This window comes from Nematolebias whitei, chromosome 3, assembly GCF_014905685.2.
Source record: "Nematolebias whitei isolate Nwh7 chromosome 3, NemWhi1, whole genome shotgun sequence".
Lineage (NCBI taxonomy): Eukaryota > Metazoa > Chordata > Actinopteri > Cyprinodontiformes > Rivulidae > Nematolebias > Nematolebias whitei.
Genome location: NC_056500.1, coordinates 31,359,413 through 31,372,395, shown reverse-complemented (window position 1 = coordinate 31,372,395; position 12,983 = coordinate 31,359,413). Strand labels below are relative to the sequence as shown.

The window sequence follows — 12,983 nt, the reverse complement described above, 5'->3', positions numbered from 1 at the left end:
TGCCATCGTGGTGGTATGATGTTGCCATCATGGTGCCATCATGGTGCCATCATAGTGCCATCATGGTGGTATGATGTTGCCATCATGGTGCCATTATGTTGCCATCATGGTGGTATGATGTTGCCATCATGGTGGTATGATGTTGCCATCATGGTGCCATTATGTTGCCATCATGGTGCCATCAAGATGATTTAGTAAAATAAATATGCTTGATATTTTTAATTCTTTCTTAAACTCTCTGAAATCTGCATGCAAATTTGCATACTTATTCTATTCGTCTTTTTATGTTACTTTTGGCTTTTAGCTGTGGTTTTAGCTTTCAGTTGTAACTGTTGATTTGCTTTTTTACTTTTGCATGTTTTGCTACTTGTAGCTACAGTTTTGCTAATACGACTAGCTGATTTTAGCTAGTGTTTTGTTCCTTTTTTCTTCCGTATCTGTTTGGCTACTTTTAGCTTTATCCTCTGTTTTGCAACATTTAAATCAAGTTTAGCAAATTAAACTTTTAGATACTGTTCTTATAACTTTAGCTCTGTTTTTGTTAGAACCTTAAGATTTCTGTTTTAGCTTCATCTTCAGCACTCAGCATTCCCACTGCGTTTTCATAGTTTTTCATTGAAATTTTACCAATTCCACGCTGGATTATGATCTGAAGGGTTTAGGTGAAATAACCGTAGAATAAACATTTTTTTAACAAACATCTTATAAGGCTGTTGACAATAACTTAGGTAACAGCTACAAAAGCACGTTTTTCCTTTCTATTATCAAGCTAGAGTTCATCAAACTCAGATGAACAGGCCAAGTTCAGTCCTCAGGTTCAAAGTTCACGCTCCACAGAGAGCTGACCTGTTTCATGTTCATCGTCCACCTCTTCATAATATTGATGCTATGGATGGCTGAAAAAGTGTTTTTCCTTTCCACTGTTGCCTTTGTGCTTGCTCAGGATGAAATGAAGATTCAACATGTCTGCTGGTTTCCTTAGATAAAGAACTTTACTAATTGGCTTTTCTCTGTATTTGAATGTTCCTGTTCAGTGTCCTGAGACAACTTTGTTGTGAATTGGTGCTATATAAATAAAGTTAATTGAGTTGAATTGTTTACATCTGTGCAGGAGCCGGGGAACGAGACTCAGATCAAGCAGTTTGCCCAGTCTTACGACGTTCGTTTCGACATGTTCAGTAAGATCGAAGTGAACGGGGAAAACGCTCACCCTCTGTGGAAGTGGCTGAAGGAGCAGCCCAACGGGGGAGGCTTGTTTGGAAAGTATGCAGAAAATAAAAGAACTAAAATATGAGGCAAAAATGAGTACAAGTTAATGATCTCACTGGATAAAGTTTAGTTTGGACTGGTTGGAATGAGTTAATTTGTACAGTCAGGTTAATAAAAAAATGTTTTAATGTTTTTCCTTTTCTTTTGTTTTTCAATCCTGCAGTAGCATCAAGTGGAATTTTACCAAGGTAAACAACAAATACCTTATAATTTACTTTAATTACTGGGCATCTGTTATGATTTTTCAGTAGGGAAACATACCCTAAACATGGAGTAAGTTCTATAAGATCACATGATCCGGTGTGAATGGAAAATATTGTTTATATTTTTGAATTTCACGTTTTCTGCTTTAAGTTTTGTGTTTTTGTGTCCAGTTTTTGATCAACAGAGAGGGGCATGTGGTGAAACGTTACGGGCCCATGGAGGATCCAAGCGTACGGACAAACTTCCTCTTTTCCTACAGATAGTTCAGTGAATAGATACAAACTGTAACAGACTTGTTGCTACGGTCATTTATTGAACGTTGTGAAATTTAAAATGGATTTTATTGCCTTGTTCTTCTTGTTTCGGCTGCTCCCTCCACAGTGAACTAACTCACATGAAGACGTGACAATTGTTTTTGCACCAGATGTCCTTCCTGACACAACCACAGACCACTGAGCTACCACAGCCCTCTGTGTGGAGCAGGGAGCTGCTATCGAAGGTGCCCGGGGGAGCAGATGGAGAGCCTTGCTCAAGGGCACAGAGTGCGGCAAATGAGGGTGGAGGCAGGTGTGGATGCTTCACCTTTCCCGCCCTCGTTTTGATGTTGTCTGCATGGGGAGTCGAGCCGGTGACCTTCCGATCACAGGCTCACCTGCTCTAACCTCTGCACCACCACTCCCCTTTTTCTTATTTTATTTCCATTCTTTTTAATTCTGGTCATATTATGTTAACACGTTAGGTGTAATCTAAACTGACAGTTTTCAGTTGATGAAAACCAGGGGAGCAGTGGCACAGAGGTTAGAGAAGAGGTGACTGGTTTGAATCCCCAAACCGTTACAACAAAATCTGCCTGCCTTATCTGGGAGCCCTCTGCTCCACGCATGTGGGCTGCGGTAGCTCAGTGGAGGGGCATCCGACGTCAAAACAATCTGCAGACTTCTGAGAGACACTGTGGCGACCCCTGGGGAAGGAGTAGCCGAAGAAGAAACAAACAATGAAAAGCAGCGATCTTGTTGTTGTTTACTTGTCTTGTCTCTAATCAAGTTTCAGAAAAGGCTGGAACTGTAAATTAATTATTAACTCTTGGTTTGTTTTTGTTTTGCAGGTAGTGGAGAAGGATCTTCCCAAATACCTTTAACCTTCCAGTCGTTCCTTATCGACCTTCCTTCGTTCGTTCTGTCGACCTTCAGCCTTTCTGCTCCTTTCTCTGCTTCTCCGAGCACCGCGGCTAAAGTTCAGCTCCATCCCAGACCAGTGACGGTCTGCCCACAAACCTGCCTGGCAGACAGGGCAGACCTGATGAAAGTGACGTGCAAACCAACTGGGAGGACGTTGACAACTTTCCATTGGGTTACTGGAGTCAAAGAGAAAGGACCTGTAAAGACAAAAGAAGCGCTTCTTCATCTTTTGAATAAAATTCACCAAGATTTGATTCCTGTTGAAATTTGTCTCAGCGATTTTTTTTTGTCTGACAGCAAAACGTTGAGATTTTTTTAAAGAGTTGTAGAAAATTTTTTTTATTTGGTTTTGTGCTCTGAAACAAAAATAAAAACTGAACTCACCCTAACGTGACCTTTAAACCCAATTTTGATTAAAACAAAACAAAAACAGTTCTGTATAAGATGAAGATGTCAAATTTATCCTGCCATAAAAAGTTTAAAATGCACCATATCAAACTTAAAAACTAAAACGGTGACGTTTTAAATTAGATATTTAGTAGGTACGGTGTAAGGGGACACTTGGAAAGAAAACTAGTTTCAGATCTGGGTTTTATAAGTCGGAACATAATTTAAAATATATTTAGCCTCCTAAAAGATGTTGAGAAGGTTAAATAAAACTTCAGATGAATAATAATGTGGTGTATGGGGTATATTATGTCTACATTTATTTGAAAAAAACATTTCATATTAAATACAACATACATTTTATCATATAAATTACAAAACATATTATATTAAATACAAAATATGATTAATCTAGCTCATTTATGAGTGGACAGTTTTTTCCATTTCTGCTTGATATATTTCACTTTCAGCTCCTGCACTTCTCTTTAATATTTATTTTATTTTACTGTACCAAGTGTTTTCAGTGGATTGGTCTGAACTACTAAAGAGCCCAGAAACTCAGCACTGTTTTCTAAAAGTATCGTGTACCCCAGACATTAACATCCTGCAGACTTCCTTTGTGTTTTTAAATGTGATGTATAATTTGGCGAGTACAGTTTTTCATCCTTCACATTATGAAAACTTTTAACGTCAGCCCACAGTGTGCTGTCTTCAGAGAGCACATCTGGATTAGATTCAACGTTACTGTCATTGTGCAGAGCGCAGAGACAATGAAATGCAGTTAGCATCTAACCAGAGGTGCAAAATACACCTTTACTACCAATTATATACAGATAAAATGAATGGAATGAGAATGGAGAATAATCATTTTAAATGTGAACATTATATACAATTCATTTCAGTTTATTTATATAGTGCCAAGTCACAACAGAAGTTATCTCAGTGCACTGAAGAGAAACATTCACATATAAAATAATAATTTAACATTATTTACCTGAGGAGCAGACTTTGAACTTAACGTCACTGCAGAACTCTCATCTCATCATACAACAGAGGTTGTAGAGTTATTATTTACATAAAAATTTTGGATGAGAATATGCTTATATATGTTTATAGATGTATATACTCCGTATATGCAGAGTGAAGGAAAGTGAAATGTGCAGATATATGGCGGCAGCAAAAAATACAATATATACAATGCAAGTATGAATTGAATTGGACTGTACAAATATACAGATATGATGGATATTTCAACATTAAGAACAAGTGTGTGTTTAAAGTGACATTATTAAAGTGACAGTGATGAGTTCAACAATGTTCCAGCCTCAGGAAAGAAGCTCTTTCTGAGTCTGTGGGGGAGCGGAGGCTCCTGCAACCATCCATATTTAGGACGAGAAACCTCCTTGAGAACCTTATCACATCTTATCACAAGCAGAACTGGTTTGTTCCACTTTGGAGTAAGCTGTTGTAGGAAGAATCAGTTTTGTTGTGTTTCCTTGACTGATGAAGCCTTCTGGACCAAAGGTGAAACGTTTCAGCACAAAAAAAGAAACTGTCCAGATGACCTGACTGAAAAATGTTGGATTGTATACCTGGATTATTGAGCATGGACTTTGTTGTCCTTGATAATGTTTGCAGTTCAGTTTGTTCAGTTATTTGTCAAATTTAAACCATTTACTTGTTTTTAATTTATTATTGTTATTTTAAACTACAACTTCTTGTGTGTGTGTGTGTGTGTGTGTGTAGGGGGGGGGGGGGGGATTATTACAATTCAAAGATTTTTTTCAAAATCAGATTTTTTCTTTGTTTTTAATGAAATAGACAAAGTTAAAGTAAATAATGACGAAACACAAACGTTAGGTCTGAAAATTAATCTTAATTTGGTTAAACAGGACTGAGGCTCTTTGTTGGGAAATAAAACAACAGTCAGCTGATTTCCTGCTTTCATTTTAAATAGGAAATAAATTTACAACTATGATTTTAAAGTAAAACATAATTTTATCTTATCTTTACCTTTAAAACTTCTCATAGGTTATTGTATATTAAAGTGAAACTTATTGATTAGTGCAAACTGTATTTTGTAAATCATAATTTTAGTAGGAGTGATCAGATCTGGATGTGTGTTGATTGACATTATTTTTTATATAACCAATGAACTTTTATGCATTTTGTTTTACCGTTTACAACAACATTGTAAATATTTCCAGCACATGTTGTTTTTTAAATTATTTTAAGCAGCTTATGAAGTGGATCAGACTCTAGCTGATAAAACAGAACCCCCTGAGCAGTTTGTTTTTCCATGTGGATTAACACACAGGATGTTTTTCACAACCTCCCAGTAAACAAACTGTAAAGTAGTTTTTAAAGCCTCCACATGCAGAATAACAAGTCTTCCTCAGATAATCACAGGTACTGTTGGTGTTAGCCTGAACTGAACGTTTCAATATCAGAAATGACGGTTTTATTGTTGGCAGCCTTAAAATTAAAATTCTAAACATTTTAAACTAATAAAAATAAGATTGTGGATATACTTTCAATTTCAATGCAAAAACAATATCATTTCAAGTTGAAAACCTATTGATATCTAAGACATTGATTAGGGAGAAGCATGTCATTTGATTATATACTAAACGACTTGCCATACTGGCCAACAACAGGCCAGAGCGACTGATAGAACTGATGTTCATAAAACATAAAATCAGAGTATTAAAATACTACACTGGGTGTTAGATGAGCTTTCAATTATTCAAATGTATTTATTTATTTAGACCAAGAACAAAGTCCTGTTTGTTTACATGAAGGGGACCTTTAAGCCGGTACTGGGACCATCCTGACCAGTTCCCCGTGTGGAGTCTGGTGAGATAATATTATGATTGGTACAAATACATCTCAGTAAAATCTCCTTCCTGTCTGAAATGAAAACAGGCAGAAATTCTGATCACAAAAATTATTAAAATGGTTAAAATCAAATGACATTTAAGCTGTAACACAAAGAAAACCTAAAATATTAACTTTTTTGTTTATTACTTTCTTTATTTCAAAAGATGTAACAAATGATACAAACAATCCTTCCTTAAAATTAAAAAAATCACAAAGTTCCTTAAAACACATCTACATGTTCAACGGGGTAACAAGAATAATAATTTACGATCCCCTGTAGCGTGTCTCAGCTTGTGTCACATTAACGCTCAACGTTTCGTTTTGTAAAGACTTATTTAAGACATTAAACGCAGGGAGGATCAAACGACTTCTCATTCACTGGATCCGTCCATCCCACACCAAATGTTTTCAGAAGAAGCCAAACGCACCCAAGTGCGAACGAGGAACCGAGCGATGCGACGATGTCTTCGATCAGACAGGAGGACAAACACAACGAACACCGACTCCGAAACTCGTAACACTGAAACGTTTCACATCAACAACATCCTGTAAAAAAAGTTCACATCAAACCAGCAGAACTTCTGCTGTCTGACCGTGCAACAAACCCAGAGCTTTGGCCTCTTCACAACAAACACTTACACTGAATTTCATCTAGTTTGCATAAATATACATGGCTTGTTATAAAATCATTACAAACCAGAGTAAACAGATAATAAATCACAATGGTTAAAAAAAAAAAAACAGAGAAGCAGTAACTCATCTCGGACATGAAATAAAAAAGATTGACACTGGCTGTATTCTGAAACAAATATATAAATAAATCCTTAAAGCCTGTATGTTTGTGATCATATTGTAACTGTTATGGTGACCTTCGACCTCGCCCCTCCTGCTGACAGACCGGAGAGTTAACCATCGCACCGCCGACATTAGGATAACTGTTCCAGTAATCTGATTAGTTTCTTGCAGGTCTGACTGGTTCATCAGGAACAGAGCGACGGCTCACAGCCCAACACTGGTGGTAAAAGGTACACGAGCAAAAAAGACATTTAAAAACATTTTAAATCCCTGATTGTTGCGATTATATATAAAAAATAGACACATACAAGAAAAGTGCAAGTCAAAAGTAATAAAATGCTTAAAAATATATATTTTAGTTACCTGCTGCAACAAACAATGCAGCTGTTCAACTAGAACTGATTTTTATCCATTCGTGTAAACTTCTACTTGTCAAGTGCTGATGATACAAAAACCTCAGAGAGGCTCGTGTGTGAATAAGAAAACACCCAAAATGAAACAAAAACTACAAACGGTGCTGCTGCATGTGTGCGTCTCTTCCTGTATGGTGAAAATCTTCACGCTTGCAGCAATTTATTGCACAACCTCTTGCCCAACTTGTGTTCCACAGTCACTCATTATTGCATGAAATGTAAAAACTGAGGAGAAAACAACATCTGAGAGCACGACTCCTCACATGTTCATGTTCCTGCAGGTTCCTCCATCGCTGCAGCAGACGTGTGTGTTAAACGTATTCCCAGCCTGAAGGAAACCATCAAGTGCTTTCTTTGAAGTGTAGCCAGCAGGCACGAGCTCACACGGAGGTCTCATACAATGCTTTCACTGGGTGCCATCTTCAGTTTGTTAGAGAGCAAGGAATGCTGGGAAGAGTTGGACTCCTTCACTTCAGGAAGGAGCAGACACACTTTCTGATTCATCCTCCTCCATTCGGAGTAGAGCTGACAGTGGTAGCGGAAAGACACCTGTGGGCAGAAGCAAGTGTTTAATGTGTTAACAACTGTGATGTCATCAGAATGTGTGTGTGTGAGCTCATGTGTACCAGAGTCCAGAGGACGTAGATGGTGAACAGAGCGATGGTGAGGGCGATGAGGCCGAAGGCCTGCAGCCAGCTCCCCAGGTGAAGGTGGTCCTGAGCACCTCGCAGGCACAGCCAGCCAGAGATGGCCGCCAGAGGAGTGATGAAGAGGAAGCACACCATGTCGCAGAACAGCGTCCTCTTCTCATGACGAGGGCCCGGGTCCTGCAGCCACTGTGGAGCGACAGAGAAACAGCTCAGGAGCAGAAAAAAGACATTTGTAGTCAAATGCTGTGTGAGCACTGAATGACTGCTGAATGACTGCTGAATGACTGCTAAATGACTGCTGAAGAAGTCAACGCTGATTTTTAAAGCTACAAGAGGCAAAACACTAGCTAAAAGTATAGAGAAACAAGAACAGAAAACAAGAATAAAACCTCAAAGTAGCAATACACTAGCTAAAAGTAGCATAAGGCTAGTTGAAAGCTAAAAGTGGAAAACACTAGCAAAAAGAAGATATGCTAGTTAAAAGCTAAAGGTAGCAGAATTGTAGCTAAAAGTAGCACAAGTAGAAGAAGATAGAGCAAATATGTTGAAGCAGATTTTGAAGAGAAACTGAACAACTCTCACAGCCTGTGTTTGGTGAAAGTGTTTGTAAATACTGTTGTTGTTGTTTGTCCTTCTGTAGGGGTCACTACACAAACTTGCATGAAAAATTAGGCAAATGTTTTACACAGGATGCCCTTCCTGATAGGGGTGCACCGATAAATCGGCCAGCCGATAAACCTTAATTTTGGGAAATCGGCCAATACTTACATGAGAAACCGTTTTACAGATAAATTCAAAAAGCGTTCAGATATTTTTTTAGTTTTAACAACAATTGTCGGAACGTCATTAATATTTCAGAGCACTGCCTCAGGACCAGTTAAAACAAGTTTGTAATGTTTCTGAGATATTGTTCAAGGGTATGTTTTTCAATAAAATAATATTGGAAAATTGAAGGTACTTTGTGACCTTATAACGCCTGACAGTGTCGCTTATAAAACAAAATCAGTATCGGCAGGTCAGACTTTTTAGAAATCGGTGATCGACCAGAAAACTACAATTGGTGCACCCCTAGTTCCTGACTCAACCTGGGCTCAAACTTGCAGCTGCAGAATTATGAGACAACAGCTCTGACCACCAAGCTACCGCAGCACCCTGAGAATATTTGTAAACAAGTGCAGAAAGAAAAGCTTTGCAGAGAGTGGTGAAGGCTGCACAGAAGTCTGTTGGAATCAGTCTCTCCATCATCACGGACATCTACACCTCCAGATGCAGGAAGAGAGCCACCTGCATCATGAAGGACCCCACTCACCCAGCACACACACTTTTTGTCCCGCTCCCCTCAGGAAGAAGGTTGAGGAGCATTAAATGTAGAACCACTAGACTGAGAAACAGCTTCTACACTGAGGCTGTTGGACTCATGAATCTCTAACCAGAATAATCACTGTAATGCCACTTTGACTGTTTATATGTGCTGCTGACTATCCATGCTGCTGATCTCATACTGCAGATTTATTTCATACTGCTGTTGTTCGGCGTATTGTTTTGTACTATTAGTACTTAGTGTATTCTTAGTTTAGCATATTTCTTAGTTCATATCTTAGATCTTAGTACTGTTTATCTTTACAGTTTATACTTTTGTTGAATGAAACTGGGACCCTGTGTGAATAGTGTCATTCCACATGTACCACATGTGGTGGAACAACAAATAAAGAAACTTTGACCTTGACTTTTGACTATGCTGATGCCCCCCCACCACTGAGGGATTTGAACAGTGAATGTTTGTAGTTGTTGAGATGAGTGTATTTCCGGACAGGAATTGAACCTTAATGTTTTTGGTGCAAGATATTCAAGTACGTAGGAACAAAAGTACTTTTTTTTTTGCTTGTCCAAGTTAGCATAGAGTGACGGATCCTGGCGAGTGGAGGAAGCAATCTTATCCATGACCAGGTGTAATGGCGGCACCATGGGGTAACCAGTGGTGGCTTTGGCCACCATAGATTAATCTTGGGCCACCTCAGGACCGTCCTAATCATGTGAGGAAATTACACTTTAAAGCAATATAAAAACAAGAAAGCATAGTTTCCTCAAATGATCAGGTAGTTTACAGCTATACGGCAGTGGCCATCTTGGATTATGATGTGGCAACTCAATTTTTATAGGGACCTTTTTAATACCTTGATGCAGCCACACACCACAACAAAAGTTGGCACATTGCTTATTTTTCCAAGTTATCCAACTCACAAGGTTTGCATATATATGGTACATATATGGTGGCGGCAGCCATCTTGAATTTTGTTGTGGCAACCGAATTTTCAAAAGGAACCGTTCGTATGCCTTCATGCAGCAACACACCTAAATGGAAGTTGGCATCTCATTTTTACAAACCGGATTCCAAAAAAGTTGGGACACTAAACAAATTGTGAATAAAAACTGAATGCAATAATGTGGAGATGGCAAATGTCAATATTTTATTCGTAATATAATATAGATGACAGATCAAAAGTTTAATCTGAGTAAATGTAACATTTTAAAGGAAAAATATGTTGATTCAAAATTCCACAGTGTCAACAAATCCCAAAAAAGTTGGGACAAGTAGCAATAAGTGGCTGGAAAACGGAAATTGAGCATATAACGAACAGCTGGAAGACCAATTAACACTAATTAGGTCAACTGACAACATGATTGGGTATAAAAAGAGCTTCTCAGAGTGTCAGTGTCTCTCAGAAGCCAAGATGGTAAGAGGATCACCAATTCCAACATTGTTGCGCAGAAAGATATTGCAGCAATACCAGAATGGTGTTACCCAGCGTAAAATAGCAAAGACTTTTAAGTTATCATCATCATCAACCGTGCATAACATCATCAAAAGATTCAGAGAATCTGGAACAATCGCTGTGCGTAAGGGTCAAGACCGTAAAACTCTACTGGATGCTCGTGATCTCCGGGCCCTTAAACGTCACTGCACCTCAAACAGGAATGCCACTGTCAAGGAAATAACAGAATGGGCTCAGGAATACTTCCAGAAAGCATTGTCAGTGAACACAATCCACCGTGCCATCTGCCGTTGCCAGCTGAAACTCTATAGTGCAAAGAGGAAGCCATTTCTAAGAAGCTCCACAAGCTCAGACGTTTGCACTGGGCCAGGGGTCATTTAAAATGGAGTGTGGCAAAATGGAAGACTGTTCTGTGGTCAGATGAGTCACGATTTGAAGTTCTTTATGGAACACTGGGACGCCATGTCATCCGGACCAGAGAGGACAAGGATGGCCCAAGTTGTTATCAACGCTCTGTTCAGAAGCCTGCATCACTGATGGTATGGGGTTGCATGAGCGCTTGTGGCATGGGCAGCTTGCATGTCTGGAAAGGCACCATTAATGCAAAGAACTATGTTCAGGTTCTAGAACAACATATGCTCCCATCTAGACGTCATCTCTTTCAGGGAAGACCCTGCATTTTTCAACATGATAATGCCAGACCACATTCTGAAGCAATCACAAGATCATGGCTACATAGGAGAAGGATCCGGGTACTGAAATGGCCAGCCTGCAGTCCAGATCTTTCACCTATAGAGAACATTTGGCGCATCATAAAGAGGAAGGTGCGACAAAGAAGGCCCAAGACGATTGAACAGTTAGAGGCCTGTATTAGACATGAATGGGAGAGCATTCCTATTTCTAAACTTGAGAAACTGGTCTCCTCTGTCCCCAGACGTCTGTTGAGTGTTGTAAGAAGAATGGGGGATGCCACACAGTGGTAAAAATGGACTTGTCACAACTTTTTTGGGATTTGTTGACACCATGAAATTTGGAAACAACAGATTTTTCCCTTAAAATGATACATTCTCTCAGTTTAAACTTTTGATCTGTGATTTGTGTTCTATTCTGAATAAAATATTAGATGTTGGCACCTCCACATCATTGCATTCAGTTTTTATTCACAATTTGTTTAGTGTCTAACATCATAGCACCCGTTTTCTAAACGAGCTGAAGTTCTGCTATATGAATGGCTAACTTTGGCACAAAGTATGCAGAAGAAATCAGATAACAAAAACTGTTCCTAGTAACAAAAACATTAGTGTGAATGCTGAACCACAATAAAAAGCAACAACAACAAAAAAGGAAATTGATGCAGTTTAATAAACACAACTGAGAGACTTTACTTGTAGCTAAAACCACCGAGAGCAAAGACTGAAACGGACGAGGCTAAAGACTGTTTACCTCTGTAAGAGTCTGCGGTCGCCGCTCGATGCTGAACTCGGTGTGACAGAGCTCACAGAAGCTGGTGTTAGAAGACGACAGCCACTTCTCCAGGCAGCTCTTGTGCACCGTGCCCAGTGTGCCTGTGCAGTCACACGGGGACAAGAGACCCTCGCCGCTGCCTCCCTCGTGGCAGATACGACAGATTGGACCATCACTGATGAAAAAAAAAAAAAAAAAAAAACTCAACCAGGAAGTTATCTGAAAAGTGAAAACGTTTGACCTTCTACATTAAACGTTAATGACAAAGTGTGAGAGCAGGTCTAACCTTTGTACGCTCATGGGTTTGTGCACAGAGGACAGAAGTCGTCCATTCATGGCAGTGATCTGTGTGACGTAGAGCGCCTGGCACCCATCACCACCCGATTCCTCAACCACTTTCCACAAACCTGCGCTGCCGGCACAGTCGCACAGAGAGCCGGGCAGGTGGCAACACCCACCTGTCGTCATGACAACACAGTCCAGACACACAGAGCTGAGGGCGTCCAAGCCTGAAGGTGATGTACGGAGGGAGGCAGCAACGAGAGCAAAGCTGAGGGGGTGTCTGCAGAGAACGTAGAGATGTAAAAGTTGTATGAATGTGAACGGGTCAACGAGGGCACAGATTGTTGTAAAGCGTTTTTTTGCAACCTGGTTGGCTCTAAACAAATACAGCTCATTTACCAATTTACATACAAGATTATAACCGTTATCATTACAGATATTGAGCTGTGTCTGAGTCTGTGTGGTAGTAGATGAGAGTCGTTCCAGTCACATACTCCAAGCACAACTCATCGCTCAAGAGTCATGGTTAAAACTTTGACCTGTAAGTTGGTGGGTGATATGCATTCTTTTAAGGAACGTGAGTTTAAGACCAAAAACATGCATGTTAGGCTGATTGGTAACTCTAAATTGTCTCTAGGTGTGAGTGAGAGAGTGAATGGTTGTCCCTGTGTGTCCCTGTGATGGACT

At 39.5% G+C, this 12,983-nt stretch overlaps 2 protein-coding genes across 2 annotated transcripts in view; one reads left to right on the top strand and one right to left on the bottom strand.

Annotated features, from left to right (window-relative positions):
• gpx4a (glutathione peroxidase 4a) overlaps positions 1–2,905 on the top strand; it is a 5,568-nt gene extending 2,663 nt beyond the window's left edge. Inside the window, exons 4-7 of the mRNA XM_037674820.1 lie at positions 1,112–1,263; positions 1,433–1,457; positions 1,644–1,703; positions 2,579–2,905. Of these exons, the coding sequence (XP_037530748.1) occupies positions 1,112–1,263; positions 1,433–1,457; positions 1,644–1,703; positions 2,579–2,611 (270 nt within the window). The 3' untranslated portion in view covers positions 2,612–2,905. The remainder of the gene's footprint in view (positions 1–1,111; positions 1,264–1,432; positions 1,458–1,643; positions 1,704–2,578) is intronic.
• Positions 2,906–7,519: 4,614 nt separating this feature from the next.
• On the bottom strand, positions 7,520–12,482 carry march2 (membrane-associated ring finger (C3HC4) 2). The gene is made up of 4 exons (XM_037674818.1): positions 12,301–12,482; positions 11,994–12,189; positions 7,753–7,962; positions 7,520–7,675 (listed from the first exon to the last, which is right to left on the bottom strand). Exons 1-4 carry the CDS (start codon positions 12,480–12,482, stop codon positions 7,520–7,522), a joined length of 744 nt encoding a protein of 247 aa, XP_037530746.1.
• Between the last annotated feature and the right edge of the window lie 501 nt (positions 12,483–12,983).